Genomic DNA, 21,356 nt, shown 5'->3' with positions numbered 1-21,356 from the left:
CACCTGAAATTAAACGTGGAACAAAACATAAGCTCCCTGAGAGACAGGCTTCAAGGACTTCACATAGATCCATCTCAGCAGGAAACCGCTGTTAAGTCACCTTATGGCTTTGATAACCATCAGTCAGCTGGAGAGACGTCAGATTACGTTGAGTGTGAGGGTGCACGCGGATCTCCGAGTAAGAGAAAGATCTCGAGGAAGAATAATGTTAGGCCCACAGTGGAAGATCTAATTGTTCGAGGTATGGAAGAAAGAATTAATCACAGTAAAGTTGTGACCTCCATTGGAAACTCTGATGCTGGTAGGGTTGGAAAAACCTCGAAGACTAGAAAAAATCGGAAGAGACCTTCTTGTGATTCCTCTTCCGAGGACGAAAGACCACCGGCAAGGATTCGTTGGAAGAGGCGGAAACCCGGAAAGAACTCAACTCCATCTTCAGATTCGGAATTAGATAAAACAATCGGAGGACGATATGTCAAATTACCTCGAATATCTGACTTAAATCAACTCCCTAAGTTCAGTGGTAACATTGAAGCTCAAAGTGCGCAGAAGTATTTGAAAAAACTAAATGTTAACTTTGAGCTTATGCAAGTTCCAGAGGAATATCGTCTCCAGTTACTATCCAGATTGTTTACCGGACAAGCCGAGCATTGGTTCCAGGCCCATTACGAAGAGTTTAGGGACTACAATGGATTTTGTAAAAAAGTTTACTGCTACATTTGCTTCAGAGGAAGCAAAACAAAGACAATTGGACGTCTTGAGAAATAGAAAGTACACTAAAGGCTCCAATCAAACCATGGAAGAGTATGCGTGGGGAATCTATGCTGGGTTTAAGAATCTTTCTGCAGTACTCATAGAAAGTGAGGTCTTGAATTTGATAATTAAACAGATGTCTTATAAAGTCAGACAACTTTGCCTCGTTAACCCACCGAAGACAATGGAAGAGTTAGCGGCATTCCTGAAGAGGTATGAAGTGAATGAGGAGGCCGAAAGCTGGAGAGCAGATTGGTTCAAGAGAAATGAAGCTGGGAACAGTAATAATGGAAGGTTTAGAAATCAGCAACCAATGCAGAGAAATACAGCAGTGAGACAAGTCGTCCGAGAAAACCACGGACCTGCGGGAAGAAATATTAACAACAACGTCCGTAACTATGAGGAACCAAGGACAGGTAATAATGGTTACCGTCAAACTAGGGAGTTTAGAGGAAGGACGTGGTATAGAACTCGGCCTAATAGACAAGAACCCAGATCTGATCCCGAGACGAGAGCACCAGAAGGAGGTTACGTTGAGAGAAGAAGAAACTCTGCATCTCCTCCTCGAAGAAGAGTCTACAATTCTCCTAACCCGCAATTCGTGACTTCAGGATCTCAGACATATGAATCCGAGTTACCGAGGACCTTTGAGCAACAACAAGCTGTTGATCAGCTCGTCAGTTCTATTGGAGCGCTCCAGTGGTTCCCTCTAACCAAGGTTTAAATGGGAATCTTGCTTAAGTTCCGTTCCGCTTGGGCAAGGAAGTAGTAAGGAACGAATAATATCCAATGGCGAAACTTTTAACAGGGCTTACGAAATCCATTACAGCTACTCCTTAACCAAAGTAGAAGAGAAAGCTGTGGAAGAAGGGATTAAGAGGTCTGTTGAATTAACTACTTTCCATAGTACGCCCAAAGTTAAAGCTCAAGTTGCAGACATTCCTGTCGTTTGCTTACTCGACACTGGGAGCGAGGCTTCGTTGTTAAATTTCGACATTTGGATGGAACTACTTGAGAAGTACAGGGGAATGAAACTACAGAAGGATCCAGAAATTCGAATAGTTGGAGTAACCGGTTCGAATCGGATAAGGATTTGTGGGAGAAGGAATATTAGCATTAAATTTAGAGACCAGGAGTTGAACACTGAAGTATTTGTGATAAAGAAGTTAGTGTTGATGTTTTACTGGGCATGCCGTTTCTTAAGCCCTATGGAGCCAATATCTGTTTGTTGGAGAACGAGTTGACACTGCAAAGTAGCTGCACCCCGCTCACAGTTAATATAGATTACGACGGAGGCAAGGAAGCCAGAGTAAACGTCGCTGTGTTGGATAAGTGGAGTGCCAGTGAAGATAAAATTAGGGAAAAGGTTGAAGAAAGTCAGTTCTTGTCCAAGAGTGAACAGGATAGTTTGTTCCATTTGCTTATGAAATATCACCATGTATTTTCAGAAAGACCTGGCTGTGATAGAGACGTTCAGTGTGAGATATGGTTGAAGGATTTAGAGCCAGTGTTTAGGAAGCCTTATCCGATCCCTGTTGCCAAGCGTGAAGCTTTAGAAAAGGAACTAAATCTATGGAAGGAATGGGGAGTCATTCAACCTTCGAATTCTGCCTATTTGAATCCTTTAATTGTAGTGGATAAACCTCAAGGACAAATACGCCCGTGCATTGATTTTCGCCAGCTCAACAACAAAATGATAGTTCCAAGAAGTTCCGTCGAACCCATCCATGAGTCTTTGCAACATTTCAGAGGATCCAGGTTCTTTTCCAGCTTGGATCTCGCGTCTGGCTACCTTCAGGTAAAAATACACCCTAGCCACAGAAAATACACCGCTTTTTCTTATCGAGGTCGCTTATATGAATTTACTCGGATGCCTTTTGGACTTTCGAATGCGGTCAGCACTTTTGTCTCAGTCATGCACAAATATTTTGGTCCAGAGAGTGGGGAGTATCTTACCGTGTATCTGGATGATTTACTTGTTCACTCCAAGACGCTTCTAGAGCATTTACAGCATTTACAATTGGTCATAGAACGATTGAGAGAATGTGGAATGACCATTAAATTAAGGAAATGTGAATTTGTCAAAAAGGAGATTCGCTTTTTTAGGGCATATAGTATCAGGAGAAGAAGTAAAACCTGACCTTGCTGGTAATGAAGCCATTTTGAGATTTCCTCGGCCAGCTTGTAGGAAGGACCTCCGGAAGTTCTTAGGTCTTGCTAATTGGAGAAGAAAATTTTACCCTGGATTAGCACATGATGTAGAACCCTTAAGTCACCTCCTAAGGAAGGATGTTAAGTGGAGCTGGGGTGAAGAGGAAGAACAGGCGTTCCAGAAAATTAAGATTACGTTAGTTACCACTGGTGCATTGTCTCAGCCAGACTTTAATTTAAGCTTTTGTCTACAGTGCGACGCCTCTGCTAAAGGGCTAGGCTGCATATTGTTCCAAGAACCAGAGGGTGGCGAGAAAATTGTAAATGTTATCCAATATGCAAGTCGAAAACTGAGGAACAATGAGATACATTATTCCATCCATGAACTGGAGTGTCTGAGTATCATTTTTGGTGTGGAGAAATTTTCAGTTTATCTAAAAGGCCAATCATTTAAAATATACTCAGACCACAAGGGACTCGTCTGGTTAAAAAAATTTCAGGATCTTAATAGCAGGTTAACTAGATGGGCTTTGAAACTACAGGCTTACCAATTCCAGATTATTTACGTCAGAGGAAAGGATAATGAGATAGCTGACAGTCTTTCCCGCTATCCTGTGTCCGATTCACCAGAAGGAGAGAGTCCGAAGACACTTTTTAAGGTGAACTATATTTGGCAAGAACGGGAAGAAACTGAGGAACTGGAGAAGTGGATTGAAGCTCAGAGAGAGGACTTGTTTTGTCAAAGCATCTTGAAGATCTTGGAAGCTCCAGAAGAGACTGATACCATTACTCAAGGTAGAACTAGGAAGAATTATTGTGTACATGGAGGTTTATTGTTCAGGAGAGTTCAAGGTGAATCCATTATTTGGAAGCTTTGTGTGCCGGCAATATTTGTTTCCCAGATACTTAGGGAAAATCACGATAACCTAGGACACTTTGGCATTACAAAAAACCAAAGCTAAAATAAAATATAGATATTTTTGGCCCAAACTATCCGGAGATGTTACTCGGTATGTTAAGGATTGTGAGATGTGTGCCAAGACAAAAATGGATAAGATAGGAATCCTGAGGGAGAAGCTTCACATTTCATCCAAGGATCCTCATGAGATGCTGTCTATTGATATTATAGGTCAGCTACCAACTTCCCATGGGTTCTCCTACATTTTTACCGCCGTTGACATTGGCACAAAATTCGTTTCGGCCTATCCTCTGAGGAGAGCTACATCTCAGGAGATCGTGAACTTATTGGAGAAGACGTATTTTGCTCACTACCCTCGAGTAAAAGTCATCCTCTCAGACCGAGGTACCCAGTTCACTTCGACAACCTGGAGCGAGTATATGAAAAGGAAGGGCATTACTCATGTCTGCACTACAGCCTATCATCCCAGCAGTAATGTGGTAGAGAGAATTAACCAAGAAGTCGTCCGTCTTTTGCGGCTGTTTTGCTACAGAGAGCATACTCGTTGGGCCAATTTCATCAATGATGTGGTTTGGTTACTGAACAATTCAGTTTCCTCTGTTACGGGATATGCTCCTTCTGAACTTTTCTTCAATAGAGCCATTCCGGAGGAACCTCATGAAAGGTTTTATTGGCCTGTACCACAGGATGAGAAGACGACTTGGGCTTTTAAATTATATCAAGCTCAGGGGAGAGAAAAGGTCCAACAGAAAAGGAGAAGAGTGAAGAATCAAGGACAGGCTTTGATCCTGAAGGAAGGAGATCTGGTCCTAGTGAAGAACCGTAAGCTGAGCTCCAGTCGTCTCCAAACCATCTCCAAACTCTTCGAGGTGTACGTCGGTCCATACATCGCTACCCAGATGAGGGACAACTCCGCACTTCTCCTGCAGCCGTCTACAAAGGAGCCTATAGATCGGGTTAACTACCAGAACCTAAAGAAGTTCACCTGTTCCCAGGAACGACGAAGAGAAATACTCGGAGAAAGCCAGATTTCTTGTGACTAGTGTGGAACCTCAAGAGTTGCCAGTGAATTGTTTATGAACATTAAGTGAAGTTTTGAAAATTTTCACAATTTTTCTGTGAAAGAGAAAATTGTTCAAATTTTCTCGTAGGAAGCGGGGCAATTGTAACGTGTAGCAGTGTTCACGTTACAAATATGCATATAAACTTAAATATTTTTCTTGGTTTGGTACTTAAAATTTTTGTGTGTTAATGGTTAATTACCAAGAAAAGTGGAACACACCTCGTATATAGACTATACATCATAATGTTAAATATAAGTTAAAAGAGTTTGTTTCTTTCTGCCAGCAAGCTGAGCTGGAATTTCATTATCGGTGACAACAATGCGAGAAAGCAATCGCTATTGTGTGGAAGCCAGGCAGACTCAACTTTATGTAAACGTTGAAACCGGGGAAAAGACGAAAGGTTAGGCTGTCTTCCCCACGCTATATCTGTCGTGTCCCTTGGGGGACAATAATTTAATTAATATCATATTAATCCCCGATTCTTTTACTACAAGACGGTGTAATCAGAATTTAGTTACGTTAAGGTAAACGAAAGTTATGCCCGCGCAAGACAAAACATGTATTTAAAAAAAAAATTGCTTAACATTTTAACGTTGTAAACTTTCTTTCTTTTCTTTGTTGTCTTTTCGCGTGGTCGTTGCAGGAAGAGAGGGGAGTTGGAAGAAGCCATACTCACTAGTCAAATTAAATACTGAGAGTAACAATTAAAATTATATTGCATGTTTAATATTCACAAAAGGGTAAAAATAATAATTTCTGTATGTAGCTAATTATGTTCCTCTTTGATATTTTATTAATATGTATTTTATTGTAATGTAAAATTGAGGTAAAGATAAAAGTTGGTAAATCCTTCACGGAACCGAGAAATCCTATATAAGCAGCGAAGCTCGGTGGCCCGTGGCCTTTTGTATTCGAACTCCAGATAAATACGGAACTTGTATTACCGTCTTTTCTTTTCACACCCGTATTTCTGCGCTTACTTCCACGTCGCTACTAGGAATTAGTTTATTCTGGATTAGCTTAGGACAATTACTTAGCTCTTCTGGTCAGAAGGCTTATGTTCTCTCGGTTCTATGCTCCTGGTCAGGAGATATAATTGAGAGGATTGTGATTGTCTTAGGATATACCAGAATTCGGGATCGGTCGATAGACTGTTGGTAGTCAACGTTTGTGTCCCTGGTCAGGGAACACCTTTTCTTATTCTGTGGTCACGGATTAATTTTCAGTTCTCTGGTCAGAGGCTGAAAAGAGAAAAGGAAGTTGGATACTTAACTGGATATCGACAGAACCTAGTGGGAAAAAGGATTGTTGATTGCTTATAGAATCTTGGTCAAGATCTATAAGTACATTGAGAACCTTTGACCTAGAATGACGAGGGACCTTACATCGAGGATAGAAGAAACCGGAATAACCCGAACCTTGAGCCGAGGAGACTCAAGCCCCGAAGCGATACTGAGTGTGAAGCCGAGGCTCAATAGACCCATCGAACCAAGTACGATCCAGGGTGGATCCTTACAACCACCACGTATTGAAGGCAAACCTGCATTTATTTTATATCGCACATTAACAGAGCCGTGCCTCCTGAAGTTATAAAAATCCCAACTTCAATGATTATTTTAGACATGCTATAGTTGAAAAAAATATGCAAAAAAGTGTCTTATTATCAGATTATGTATATAACGTGTTATTGGAATCAACATATTTGTGTACATTGGATGCCTCCCCAATGGCGTAGTAATAACGTCGAGGTCTTGTAATCAAGTGTCCCCGCGTTCGATACCCAATGGAGTCACAAAGTGGATCGGATCGCGCATTAATCAAATTTCACATTTCCTTCTTCATCCTCGTTCATAGACTTCCTGCAATACTCTTGTGCGTGTGTGTTGCATCCCAACAGGTGCGAGAAATGTGAAGAGTTATTCTTTCCCTGTACTGCGTTATTTCTTTTCATAACAGTAAAGCTAAATTCTCGTTTTATCTGAACTTTTAAAAAATGCGCAAAGTACGTCTCTATCTTTAAACAACCACCCTTTCTCACGTATGTGTAAAATAATCCCACTATGTCTCAGAAAACCTCTTCCTACGATCAAATGACGGAAATATCTCTCAAGTCCCAACAATTATAAACTTATGCTTAATTTTCCTATCGTTTATACAAACAGTAACACATACGTATCACATCCTTTGGTGTAACATTGTCAACAGCTTATGTTACTTTCCACGTTCTAAAAAATTTACTTCCAACCAGTGACGGCGCCAGGGAAATGTGACGGGGCGGGGGGGGGGTGGAGGGAGGCAACAAAATATTGTTGGGGGCAGTCACATTAAAACACATATAATAATACTTATAATAATAATAATTATTATTATTATTATTATAATTATTATTATATTAATGTATGTGTTTTGTGTTTGTCCTTTATTTAGAGTGGACGTTTACTGCCTAAATTTACTTCTTGATTACGAGTTTATCTCCATATGATTCGTTTTAATAAAGGCATTAATTCTATTTTATTCGTTGTTTCTAGTGGTCTATTTCAGTATTTGAAGGGGGAACCCCCGAATATAACCAAACCTCCACCCGTATACATTCGAGGGTATACGCTGTGTCCCAGTGCCTTTGTAAATAAACCGGGACGTCAATTTCTCGAATTACGGTTCCCCCGTTAATCGTTGCTCTACATCTTTATTGGTAAATTTAAAATACAGAATATTATAAATGGAATATATGGTATGCATGATGCATTTACAATTTATTTTTTTGATTGATTTGCCTAAGTATTCACAGACATCCAGGTTATACCGTGTTGAATGATGATGAAAAGTCTGTATTGATGATTCTGGCAGCCAGAATTACATTAGTCTAGTTACCTGGGGTCCAGGTCTGTTTTTAACTTGACTGGTGGTATGAGGTCAGCCATTCAACGCACAGCTGAGTTTAGTTTGCACATTTGGTTAATTTATTTCTATTCTATTTGTTAGTAACTCCACCCCAAAGGCAAGGTGTTTCTGTCGTCAAATGGCTAGCCTCACCATGTTCATTATTTATTGATGATCTTTATAGTTTGTTATGATGATTGGGATTGTGTAATGCCTGTGTTGTTAATTTTTTTTTTTTTTGTTAGGTATTGAACATATAGTTAGAGTTTAGGGTTGCGTGGGTTATCCAGTTATGTTGCATATACAAATGTTGATTGTTCTTGTGTTTGGTACTTTTGATTGATGTGTAGTGTGTAGTGTGTGTTGGTGTTCAAAGTGTAAGGTGGTTTTTGTTTAATATGTTGAGATATAATGAAGTTAAATGAAATATAAAATATATAAAAAAAGGAAGAAGAAAAAAAAAGAATATCAGTATCTATATAAGCCAAAAATAAGTAAAACGAATAAAAACTAAACAATGGAATATAATAAGGATATGAAATAAAATGAGATAATATTATGTGAACAGTAGTAAGTTTGTTTCAAGCATGTGAAGGAAGGAACAAGGCAATTTCTGCCTACGGGTTCGATATCACTTCAGGAGGATCACAGGAGTACCGGTGATCTGCGAAGACTATGGTCTTGTCGGCACTCCCGAAGCGTTGGCATAGTTGATTAGCCTTGGTTGTTACATCAGATCTTGGGGTTGAAACCAATACTCTTACATGGAATTGTTTCTAGCAAGTGCCACTCTGACCAAGTAGTCTTTGTGGCGTTCACCCTGCATTCGAACTGGTCGAATTCTCCTTCTCTCCGCTTCTTCTCTTCTCCCGGACGACACGATGAAAAACCTTCGTCTAGATGCACCCTCTGGGGCCTCCTCTTCTTCATCTTCCTGCTCCTCTCTGGGGGCCACTGGCGTCGGAGTTCGTGGAATAGACAGGGTTCTCTTTGGTTGCACTCTTGTCTTCGCGGGTGGGGAGGGAGGGGGATTTCGGGCCCCTGGAGGAGACCGGCGCCTGCGGGGTTGAGCTCTGTATTTTATTAGCTCCACATCAGAGATGGATTGAGCGAGCTCATTAAGCTTCTCTAGTTGTTGTTTGCACAGAAGGGTTCTAATGTCCGCAGTTGGAAGTTCAGATCTGAGTCTTTTGATCGATTCGTCAGCCACTGGACAGTGAAAAACTCTGTGTTCAGGCGAGTCTCGGTCACAGCCACAGTCTGCACATCGTTCAGTGCCCCTGCTGCCTATGCGGTGGAGGTAGGTACCGTATGGGCCATGACCTGTTAAGAGGTGGACCAATCCTCTGGATATTCTGGTTCCTCTAAGAGGGTTGCTCAGGACGTTAGGGATGAAGTCGTACAGTCTCCTACCATTTGTTGAATTGTTCCATTCCCTCTGCCAATCCGCCAAAAGTTTGTTCTTGATCTCCTGGAGTGTGGGATAGAATTCCCCCACGCAGTCGACCAGTGCCGCTTCGTTTCCTCTTTTAAAGTGGTATTTCGCCGCTCTCCAACGAATCTCACAGTCAATGGGCATAGTTCCAGTCAGGGCTAGGAGAGCCTCGGTGGATGTGGTTCCAAAAGCCCCCGTAATTCTCAATAACACCCTGCGCTGGGATGACCGGAGTGTCCGTAGATTTTTCTTGTTTTCTAAAGCTGTTCTCCATGCGGATGCTCCATAGGTAACTATAGAGTCATAGACAGCTCGGACGTATGTTGCCATAGTTACGGGTTTTAGGTTGTACTCCTGCGATGCCAGCCTTGTTAGCTTATTCATGATTGCTTCTCCTTTTGCAGTTACCTTCTGTATGTGCTTTCCGAAACGGACGCCCTCCTCTATCGTCACTCCCAGGTATTCAAAGTCACCGACTCGCTGTATTGGAGCATCTCCGACCCTAATTGTTGGGTTTCTTTTGGTACTTAGTTTTCCTTTCAGGACAAGGTATTTGGTCTTGTTTAAGGACAGTTGGAGTTTTGCTTGACTGCACCATTCCTTAAGTGTCCGTAAGGAGTCGTTGACCGCCAGTTCCACACCTCTTCTGGAGTTTCCCGAGCATATCAGCACAATATCGTCCGCGTAGGCTATTACACTGTCTATGTGGTCATTATTTGCGAGAGCCTGCAGGCAAGGCTCCAAGTTCAAATTCCATAGGTGCGGTCCCAAGACCGAACCCTGTGGGCAGCCCTTGGTTGTGGTTTTTGACACTGTTTCTCCGTGTAGGTCCAGGTATACCTTTCTCCCTCTAAAGTAATCCTCCAAAATGTGAGTCAGGGTGGCTGGGCAGTCCAATTCTCGCAGGGTTTTGAAGAGGTGGGGCCACCAGAGATTGTCGAAAGCTCCCGTTATGTCGGCGAAAACCGCCACAACCAGCTTATGGGGGTTTGTGTGAACAGCTTGTTGGAGTTGGTTTATAGCATCTTCCGTGGATCGTCCCTTGGTGAAGCCGAACTGTCTGTCTGATAGTGCTTTCATGGTGAGGAATTCGGATAGCCTTTTATTTATTAGTTTCTCCATAAGTTTTCCTAGTGTGTTTAGGAGGCATATGGGTCTGTAGGACTTGACACTTGTCTCGTCCTTTTTTCCATCCTTCTTTGTAACTACCAGCCTACCCTCCTTCCAAGGCAGAGGAAAGGTTCTGGTGGCGATGCACATATTAGAGAGGAAAGTGATGAAGGGTAGTGTTTTTGACGATGAGAGTTTCAAAATTGAGGCAGGAATGCCATCAGGGCCCGGAGCTTTATTGTTCTTCATGGTGGCTAATTCCCTTGCTATCTCCTCCATGGTGAAGGGAATAATGGGACGGTTATTGGGAATTGTGCGGTTGGTTTCCCTAATAGCTTTGTTCTCATCGCTGTCATTTGCTGGGTTGTCATTCGGCAGGAGACCATTCAGAAGGAGTTCAGAGGTTTCCCTTAGGTTTGTGGTGTAAGTTCCATTCTCCTTCATGAGAGTAGTTAGGCCCGTTCCTGGCTTGATCTTTCCTGTTGTAATTTTGTATGGGAGTCCCCACTTGTCCTTATTTAGACTTTTTTCCACGAATCTCTCCCAGTGCTTTTTCCTGAACGTAGTCAATTCATTTTGATATGCAATTTTGGCTCTTCTGTAGTGTTCCAGATTTATGATTCTTAGGTGGTGATTATTAGTTTTTTGATATATCTTACGAGATTTCCTCATGTTAGCTCTCAATTGTGTTAATTTGTTTGACCAGGGGCGGTTTTTTTTGCCATATTTTCTTTTGGGAGTGGCCGCTTCGATGGCTCTTTGCAGGGTGTCCGTCAGTAGAGTTGCCCATACGTCCACACTGACCCCAGGATCTGGATTATCAGGGAGATCAATGTTTTGTAGTAGGATTTCACGGTCAGTTCTGGACCAGAGATAGTTATTTGTCCTCGACTCATTAGTGACATTCCTCGTTCTCTCCGATTCTACCACGAAGGTGATCAGATTGTGGTCGCTTGTAGTTTCCATGTCCAAGACCCTCCACTCCCCCACAAGATCAGCCATCTCGGCACTAGTTAAAGTCAAGTCAATATTGCTGCTGGCCCCCGCTCTACCCCTGTATGTGGGAGAGTTGTCCGGTTGATTTTCAATGTTTAGATTAAATTCAGCTATAAAGTTCATCATCCTTTCTCCATTGGGATTAATGTCTGCACCATACCACAAAGGAGAGGAAGAGTTGCTGTCCATGGTTATCAGAATCTTGTTTCCTAGGTAGGCATTACAGGCTTCCCTAAGTTTTGCTATGTAGATTTCTATGTCATCGCTAAGCTGGCAGTAGCAGTTTAGTATTACGAAATTGAGATTTCCAAGGTTCACTTCCATGCAGTTGACATGGGAGTCAGAATGTTGTGCAATTTTGAGGGTGTTTATGTTCTTGTTTAGGACTACTGCAGCTGCCTTGATGTTATTATTGTTACTGCTGATTATTATCGTTGAGCTAGCTGGTGTATGGATGATTGTATTATTGAAGGTGTATGGTTCTTGCAACAATAAAATGTCTATGTTGTGTTCTAAAGCAAATTGAATCGTTTCTTGGGTCGCCAGCCTATTTCAGTATTGGAAGACAATTATAATTTTATAATTCATTGTCTTTCTTGAGATGAAACTAAAGAAGGTAAAGTGTTCCCCTGTGCATAGCACCACGCCATGAAGGCATATAGGGGGTGTGGGGGTAACGCCCCACACTTTCTTGATCCGGTCGTGAGTGGGGGTGATGTGATCAGCATCACGCCCCTGGCCGACTCAGACACTCCACTATGTTTTGTTCCCTCCTTCCACCTTCTCTACCTGCCCTTTTCATGATGTTATTCAGAATTGTATTAGTATCTGGAGTACTATCGTAACATAAAGTTATTAACCTGGAATAAATTGAAAAAAATGGGGAGTAACGCTGTGTTTCGAAAGAGTATAGAAAATAAGTTTAGGTATTCATTCATTAATCTTTCTAGAATAGTCTTCTTTTGACTTAATACACCCTTATCAACGTTTCTAATTGAAATACTTTATTCCAAGCAAACAAGTATTTGCAACTGATTAAATATTTTGCTTTTATTTTTTTCGAGACATTCGAGACGAGACAAGACTTTTCAAAAACCGTCCCGTCCCGTCTCGTGTCTCGTCTCGAAATCTAGACGAGACAGGCATTCTGTCTCGTCCCGTCTCGAATTTCAAAAGGTTTGTCCCGTCTCGTGTCTCGTCTCGTTTTCGATACGAGACACAAGACGAGACGGGACATGTCCCGTCCCGTGAGCAACACTAATGGCTTGCGAGGGCCGCCCCGATGGCGCAGTGGTAGCGTCATTGCCTTTTAATGAAGGGGTACCGGGTTCGATACCCGGTGGAGGCACATAGTGGTTCGGATCCCACTTTAAACTGTAGGTCTAGTCCCGATTAGCCTTACTGTGCATAGTAGACTTAAAACACCAACTCAATCAATTAGTTTTCAAGACGAACGTTATTATATAAGTTGCGGTGTTTCAAGAACAGTCAAATAATAGTAAGAATCATAATACAACCTTAACAACTGAAATGGACGAGATAATTGTATATAATATGTGGCATTCCACCATTGCCCAAATGCCGGCCCCCGTGGCGAGTGGTTACCACATCGGGCTACGACGCCAGGGGTCCCGGGTTTGAATCCCGGACTGGGCATGGGTGTTTGTGAGTGTCCATTCATCAATGTTTTCTTATCATCACTCATTCCCATCTTCGCAAATTAGCCAAAAGTGGCACAAAAGGCGATGTAAAATAAAGCAAATCAAGAATCATTGCCCAAATATTTATAATCCTATTTCACTTCTTTAGCGTCGAGTTCATATAGACCAACACCAAATACAACTTCACCTTTTCACCGTACATATTTTTGTTGAATGCGCTAAAAGTTTGAAGATACAGGAAGAATTGAGTGATTGATTTGATTTATTTTACTTTGCATTTCTGCTACTTTTGGTTAATCGCTAAGATAATGATGAGTGATGATATGATGAAATTGATGAAGGGACCCTCACAAAGAACACTCAGGCCGGGATTTGAACCCGGCACCCCTGTGCTAACCACTCCGCCACGGAGGCCGACGAACATATGAAGAAGTAGTAGTGCTAGTGAGACACAACATTCTTTTCATTTCATTGTTTTCAACATTGCACCAGAGCGCGCTGTGCTAACCACTCCTCCATGGAGGCCGGTGTAATCGCGACCATGATGATGGAAGAAATTTCCCACTCCCAGATCGCCGGAAGTGAGATCGCGAGTCAGTCAGTCAATGCATCCAACTCAGTCACGGAGAAAGCATTTACCTTTTGAAGTGCAATTGTAACACCTGGAAACATATGATTGAATGTTTCCGGCATACTGGGTTGACGTTTTGCACTCATCCACAATATCATACAGCTCTCATATAAAAATGCATATTTCATAGGACCTAAAAGAGCATTGATTTATCTAGTTCTTCTTTGCCGAGGGGCACTAGAGGGAGCTCTGGTTGACGTCGAGACATTCGCTCCCCTGCTCTGCCTCTGGTGCCTTCACTGCACAGCAATGTGTTAATTCTTTTCCAGAATACAAGCGGAAGCGTAACATGTCAACCTTGTATGTGTACGTGTAGCAGACAAAGCAAGATCAAACAAAAATCGTCCGAGTGGAAAGTTTTTATCGGTTGACTCTTTAACCCAAACTTGGTGATAATACGAAGTTTCTTGACCGTGCAGATCACCAATCGCCTACAGTGGGAATAGGCATCTCCTGAAGGAATTTGCAGAGCTGCAAGTGAAGTTTATACGTACTTACTCAGTATTGGTATAGCTACTGAATTGTGTTGGATATTCACCACACAGAAAAAAATATCGTCCAGGCAATATCAGCTAGACGATATATCGTCACGATATTTTGACGACATATATCGTGTCGGCCATATATCGTCACGATATTTTGGCGATATATATCGTGTCTGATATATATCGTCACGATATTTGGTGATATATATCGTGGAGACGACAAATCGTCACGATATTTTGGCGATGTATATCGCCGATATCACGATAGGGAAAATATATCGTCTGTGACGTCATATCGCGATATCGAATTTACGATATCCTGCATCCTTACTACTTAATCGACATGTTAATAACTTCAATGGCAGATATAATCAGTAGTGCCAACAGACAAGAGCGACTCAAGATAAAATTTTCACCAGCGCGAAGTTGGTTTTGGCACCCATATACGAGGGGATATCAAAAAGTTCGTGCAATCACCTGGAAGAAATGAACTTTGGACAAGTACGAAATCATGGTGGTATTAGGTCTTCTCCACATAATCGCCATGCTTCATGACACATTTCTGCCAGTGATCTTTCACCTTGCGTAAGCCGTTTTTATAGAACACTGCATTTTGGGACTCAACCCACTGTTCCACCTCAGAAATGACATCGTCTCTCGTGTCAAAGTAGCGTCCTTTGAGTGGACGCTTCATTTCCGGAAAAAGGAAGAAGTCACTCGGTGCCAGGTCTGGGGAATATGGAGGGAGAGTGGGGCAAAATTTCGTATCCTAATTGGACTGTTTTCGAAATGGATGCACGGGCAGAATGGGCTGGTGCGTTGTCTGCCAATAGCAGCACTCCTTTTGTGAGCTTTCTTCGCCTTTTCACCTTCAATTCTTCACGTAACCGAGCTAGCAGATCACAATAATAGTCACTTATGATTGTGTGATCCTGTGGCAGGTAGTTCGACAGGATGAATCCCTCACAGTCCCAGAAAACGGACAGCATCACCTTAGCGGCTGACCTTTGCACTCTTGCCTTTTGGGGGGCGGTGAAGAGCTGTGTCTCCACTGCTTGCTCATCTCCTTTGTTTCTGGGTCATAAAGGTAGATCCAGCTTTCGTCCATTGTAACCAGTCTGCTGAAAAAATCCTCTTCACGCAGCTCTCAGCGGCCTAACATCTCTCGTGGTGCTTCCTCTGTAGTCCTCTTCTGGAAAGGGGTGAGCAATCGTGGCATCCACCGTGCCAACACTTTATGAAGGTGCAGCTGGTGATCGATGATATTCCAGATGGACCCATAACTAACACCGATTACAGCCATCACACTTTCAATGGTGATCCTCCTGTCTTCCATTATCATCTTCTCCACTTTCTCCATCAATGTGGCATCATTTGTGAAGTACGATCTCCATGTCCTAGGGGCATCGGAAATTAGCATGCGACAGGTTTGGAACTGCCGTTTCCAGTTGGAAATCATCTCATAGGATGGGCTTTCCTCCCCGTACACTGCCTTCATCTCATAGTGAATTTGCTTCGCTGCTTTCCCCTGGAGCTGCAGGAATTTGATGACGCTCCGTGCCTCAATTTTGTCAATCATGACACCTTCTTTTATTCACGTGTAAAGAATGGATAGCAATAAACATCCAAAAAAGACAAAAATTTGTGTGCTTAACCTAGAAGGGCCATTGTACAATACACATATCCGAGGGGTTTCTAGTTTGTTTCCTTCCAGGAGATTGCACGAACTTTTTGATACCCCCTCGTACTTTCCACCATGACCTTCATCTTTCTTACCTAGTCCTCCTACTTTCCACCTTCTTCCAATACAGAAACATGACCATATTATATATTTACGGTTTTTTACGACGAAAAACAATAGCCTTATTTTTAAAATACTTTAAATGCTACTGTTAAAGAACACGATTATTGTAGGTATGTGTTTTGCCTACATAATGACATCTCTTAGCTTAAATTGCTACATGATTTTGCAACTACTTATGTTATGCAGCAGTAACTTCAATTAATTCTTGTTGTAAACAATAAATCCAACTCTTTTTAAAACAAATAATGGGGGCACATAGTGGTTCGGATCCAACTTTAAACTAGGTCCAATCCCGATTACCCTTGCTGTGCATAAAGTGGACTAAAAAATAAACTCAAACAAATAGCCACGCTTATGTAATTATAAATAAGGTTTTGGCGCTAATCAATTAGGACGCCCCTGTTTGGCGCCCCGGGCAGACGCCCGGCCCTTAAGCCGTCCCTGCCAACAGAACAAAGTTCTGTGTCAAGAAGGAAAGCATTTACCGGTTGTTTTAAAGAATAGTATTCGACAGTTGCATAATTTTATATTTCCCCTTGCACTATTTATCTCATGTATTAAGGGATGACCAACTTATGCGGGCAATCTGGAATACATAAAGGATAGGTTTATCCCCGTAACGGTTTGTGAGGGGGTGATCCCTCTCCTTCGGAGCTCGACGACCTACTTGAGAAGAATCCTCTGGCGCCGTCATCGAATTTATAATCGCAATCGAGCGAGCATGGACGATGCAATCAGCTGCTTGCCATGTAACCCAGCCCCTGCGTTGCCAAAATGTGCGGCGTTCTTCAGTACTAAGGGGAAAACTGTCTGTACTGTACAAGACAAAGTAGATTTGATTTGTGTTATTTAGCGTCGTTTTCTTCTACTTTTGGCTAATCGCGACGCTGAGGATAAGTGATGATATGATGCAATTTATAAAGGATGAAGGGAAGAATACCCATGCCCAGACCGAATGCCAAATCCTGGGCACGCCACTGACCATCGACATCTAAAATGAAGTGATCACCCTTAAAAATAAAACTAATGATAAATCTTGAATGTGCGTCAGTTAAAAAAATCATCCATCTACTACAAGAGAAGATCGTTAATCCAGTAGATAATCATGGAAATCCAATGACATTGATGCTTTCCCTACCTCAGACTCCCTTTGCCTCAGATTATTTTTTCAACAAAACGTTTGATACGTGAAGAACAGTGGAAAATTACCATCGACAAGAATTTTATATTTTTTGCTGCCATGCATTGACGCCTACAGGATTTTTTCCAATAGGGGGCAAAAGACACATACACAAGCCTAGCGAAGATCTAATACTTCATGCTGTATTTCCGTAGATTGCATAACAAAATATAAATGAATGGATTACAAGATAAGATTAGATATCTGGGCAGCATTGACGAGAAAAGGCTATCTTATTACAAAAATAAATATGACAAATGTACACATTAAACAAAAACTTGCTTTACACTACAAAGTTCTAAAACACCAACATGGAGTTTGAAACATTCTGTATTAATTTTATGCACAGAAACTATTGTATTTGTATTTTTATTATTTAGCGTCGTTTTCTGCCACTTTTGGCTAATCGCAGCGATGACTCCGCAAAAATGCAGCGACACACTTTGGAGGAGTCTAATTATCCTGGAAATTATACAAAATTCTAAATTTCTTTCTATTTTGCACCAGTTTTGTGTAAAAAAAATACTGAATTTTGTGATAACTTAACATGTGATTTAATATTCTGAAGTTTGTAATCAAGGGATGCCGGATTCGATACCCGTTGGAGGCACATAGTGGTTCGGACCCACTTTAAACTGTAGGTCCAGCCCCGATTAGCCTTTCTGTGTTTAAAGTGGACTTAAAACAACAATTCAATCAATCAATCAAAATATTCTGAAGTAATTCTCAAATATTTAAAGCAATAATCTTGGTAAATTGATGCATAAAAGTAGAGTGGAATACTTAAACACTAATATTAATCTATATTTTGAACAAGTTTTAATTATTACCATTTTCAGTATCGGTTCAACCCTACGTAGAATGAAAGAGAAAAATAATGAAATTAGTCGTGGACATTTTGCCGGGCTATGATTGTGTGTACTGTAACCCTTCCCTTACAGAAAGTTCAACTATTCAATGGTTTGGTACGAGCAATGTGTGTCGGTGCCATACTACTGTGTATCAGTATATCTGCCTGTGGAATAAAGTTTGTCCATGAGAGCAATCGTTACCTTACTTTTTGAATCACCCTCGTGGCTGCAGTCGTTTAGGAATTTGTTCTAAAGAGGAGCTAAAGGGTGACAAGACGCGTCAAGTAAATACCTTGGTTGCCTGGGATGACTACACGTATAAATCCGAGCGTATCGCGCTAATTTGCTACATTCTGTGCTCGAATCGCTTCTAATTTGCTCTGATCGTGTGAATTAATAGGCTGTGATGGAGTAAATAGGTGCAAATTCCTTCATTAGTAAAGGCCCTGTAGGCTGCCTTCCCTGTAGAGCTGGTTTCATTTACCGCTAGCACAACAGCGGGGAAGCCTGGGATTGGTAGGATTCAGGTTAACCGATTCCTAAAACATGAGATTCTGGATTTGGTAGAAACCGTGTACCCAGAACCGAAACAGAATATCGAGGATCCGAAACCGATAATTGAAAGTCCCAGAATCCGAATATATCCGGATCCGGTGCGAATCGAGTACCCGAAAACCGAAAATCGGATATCCGTATTTGGAATGGAAATGTGGATACCCGGATCTTCAATTGTTGTTATTGTTGTTTTGAGTCCACTTTATGCACAGATAGGAAAATCGGGACTGGACCTACAGGTTAAAGTGGTATCCGAACAACTGTGCAGTGTGCCTCCACCGGGTATCGAATCCGAAATCCCTTCAGATTACCCGGATATGGAACTGAATATCGAGTACCATACTGACTCCCCTCGATATTGGAATCGAAGTTACAAAACAGCAGAAACTTACTATTTTTATTGTTAATAACATAAATATATTTCAGTTAGTATTCGAACGGAACACCAATGTAAGAATTGCATTGGATTGAAAAAAAATGAGCGTAAAATACCGGAACCAGGTTAAATTTTCATATTCTATCATATAATACAAAGAATAAATGGTCCCATAGTTCTCAAAATTTCTAAAATTAGAATTCTATGTGACAGGACACATGTAAACTTTATGAGTCACATTTCCATCTAATTTTAAAACAAATTCTTGGAAAAGTTAATATCAAAGTTAAATAACTATGCATTTCAATGCATTAACTGCAGGAAATGTAATAATAATAATAATAATAATGGAAAACAGTTGTGCTGCATATTTACTGATGTGTTGAATCGAATTACAATATCTCCCCGAAGACAAAATAATAATAATAATAAGTTTGGAATAAAATGTATTTCTTTATTTTGAGTTGTTTATTATACAGGGTGTTTGAATAGAAAGATAACTGAACATGGTGTGTTTTGGATACTTTCAGTTACGTTTGTATTGAAACACCCTGATAATAATAATTAATGTTGTTATTGTTCCTAGTGTTAAGTTTAATCAAAGGCCTGACCCCTCCCGCTACAAAAATTATTGGCGACGCCCAAGGTCTGGTGTGAATCGAACCTGGAATCCGTTGATTACAGGCAAGAGCGTAAGCCACCACACTACATGGGAGAGCCAAGTCGAAACATGAAATGAAGCCCATCCAATTTTAAAATAGGCTAATTTCCTTACGATCATGTTTCGTGTTCGCTTATGGAAACACAAGCCAAGAAAACTGAAACCAAATTAATATTCTTGCACTTCTGCCCTAAGTAATGCTAGCAATGTTTATAGAAATTGAGATTTGTATCTTCACAATTGTGACTCACCTGTTTGCAGACGAAACCACAATCCTGATACTGGCAAAGACCTTGACTGGGAACTCGCATTAAGAAGAAAATGCGGTTTTTCTTGTCTTCCACAAGAACTTTTTTTTTTGTACTGGAAACAACAGGGTAAAGAGCTTGTTACGCTGCACTTTATTTTTCTTCTTCTGGCAAGATAGACATGCGCGCGCTGCTAGCCAAGTCGCTCGCTCCAACCGATATCTGAGGGGAAGTGTGTTTCTTCATAGTCAAACTGGGCCAGCAGAGATAAAACGATGAAGGATTGATAGGGAAGAGAACTGTTTGATTCTTGTTCTTGTTGTCTAGCGTGTAAAGATAAAAACGAATATTCTCGTAAAATTCCCGAGTGTTTCCTAACTTTCTGCAAGTGAGTGATCCAAGATTAATGTTCTGAATTAGGGATGGACGTAAAAGAAGATAGAAGAATTGATTTTGATTATCCACAAAACATTCATTCCTTGCCTGGGATTAAGGAGATTGTCTAACTACTTAGCGCATCATAGAGTAATCCGTATACGAAGTATGGTTCGAACCCTATAGTTAAGTCGTTAAGGTTTTGCTTGTTCCATTGGCCATTTCATCAATTCGTTTTTCATTCTCATCGTCGCATTAACCCAAGAATAAAAGGCGACATAAAATAACCGAAGTAGAAAAAAAAACATAACCCCTACACAACAGAGACAGAACCAAAAAAAATGGTGGAGAGAAGTCACATTTCATGGTACCCCTTAATATCATACAAAATTAATATTTGGCTACTTTTCTAGTTTCCTGACTGGCTGGTCGGGGAGAGGGGGGCAATTTTTCTTCCTTTCCCCCTCTGACTATCTTTTTCTCTCTTCGGAACACAGGTCCTCTCTCTCTCTCTCTCTCTTTTTCTCTCTCTCTCTCTCTCTCTCTCTCTCTCTGTCTCTGTCTCTGTCTCTTTCTTTTTGTCTCCCATTTCTCTCTTCCTATATAATCCTTCCCTCTCCCTCTCTCTCCTTCCCTATATAATATTTCATTCCCTCTTTTTGTCTTTGTCTCCCCCTTTCTCTCTTTCCCCCTTTTTCACGTTCTCTCTTCCCTATACAATCTCTCTCTATCATCCTCTTTTCACGTTCTCTCTGTCTCTCTCTCTCTCTCTCTCTCTCTCTCTCTCTCTCTCTCTCTCTCTCTCTCTCTCTCTGTTCTTCCCAATACAATCCTTATCTTTCCATCTCTCTCTTACTTTCTTTCTCACTCCGCTCTTCTTTTCTGTTTCTCTCCTATACAATTTCTTTATTTTCTGCTCTCTCGCCAAGTATGTTATCTCGTTACTGTGAAACTTACTGAAACTTTGAAATCCTTTGCGCGCGCTATGATAACCATTATATCACGTACTAGGTCTACTATGGAGTATGGATCTCAATTGGCAACTGAATTTACTCCTTCCCTGATGATAACAAGTGGAATGTGTCTGTGTTCATCAGCTTCATGTTTACAGCTTGTTTTCGTAGATGCTGTATCAGATGTTACGAAAGGATACGATGTTGTAACCAGGAGATGGAATTTGAACTCCAGGCCATAACGTCAAGGTCAGTGTTTGTAGCAGTG

The 21,356-nt window shown here is 41.2% G+C and overlaps 2 protein-coding genes across 2 annotated transcripts in view; both read right to left on the bottom strand.

Annotated features, from left to right (window-relative positions):
* The window catches only part of Oat (Ornithine aminotransferase precursor), a 108,845-nt gene extending 88,913 nt beyond the window's left edge, over positions 1-19,932 (bottom strand). Inside the window, exon 1 of the mRNA XM_083134674.1 lies at positions 19,764-19,932. The gene's annotated coding sequence lies outside the window, so the exon portion shown is untranslated. The remainder of the gene's footprint in view (positions 1-19,763) is intronic.
* LOC145984340 (uncharacterized) lies at positions 15,233-15,664 on the bottom strand. The gene has a single exon (XM_083117994.1). The coding sequence runs from the start codon at positions 15,662-15,664 to the stop codon at positions 15,233-15,235; it is 432 nt and encodes a 143-aa protein (XP_082974120.1).
* Positions 19,933-21,356: the final 1,424 nt, after the last annotated feature.

Source organism: Lepisma saccharinum, chromosome 1 (genome assembly GCF_977018435.1).
Source record: "Lepisma saccharinum chromosome 1, izLepSacc3.1, whole genome shotgun sequence".
Taxonomy (NCBI): domain Eukaryota; kingdom Metazoa; phylum Arthropoda; class Insecta; order Zygentoma; family Lepismatidae; genus Lepisma; species Lepisma saccharinum.
The sequence above is the reverse complement of the archived record's forward strand: the minus strand, read 5'-3'. Positions and strand labels throughout refer to the sequence as shown.

What these genes read in the sequence shown, in the direction of transcription:
- LOC145984340 (XM_083117994.1), bottom strand. Translation starts at nt 15,664, where the DNA reads ATGATTGACAAAATTGAGGCACGGAGCGTCATCAAATTCCTGCAGCTC.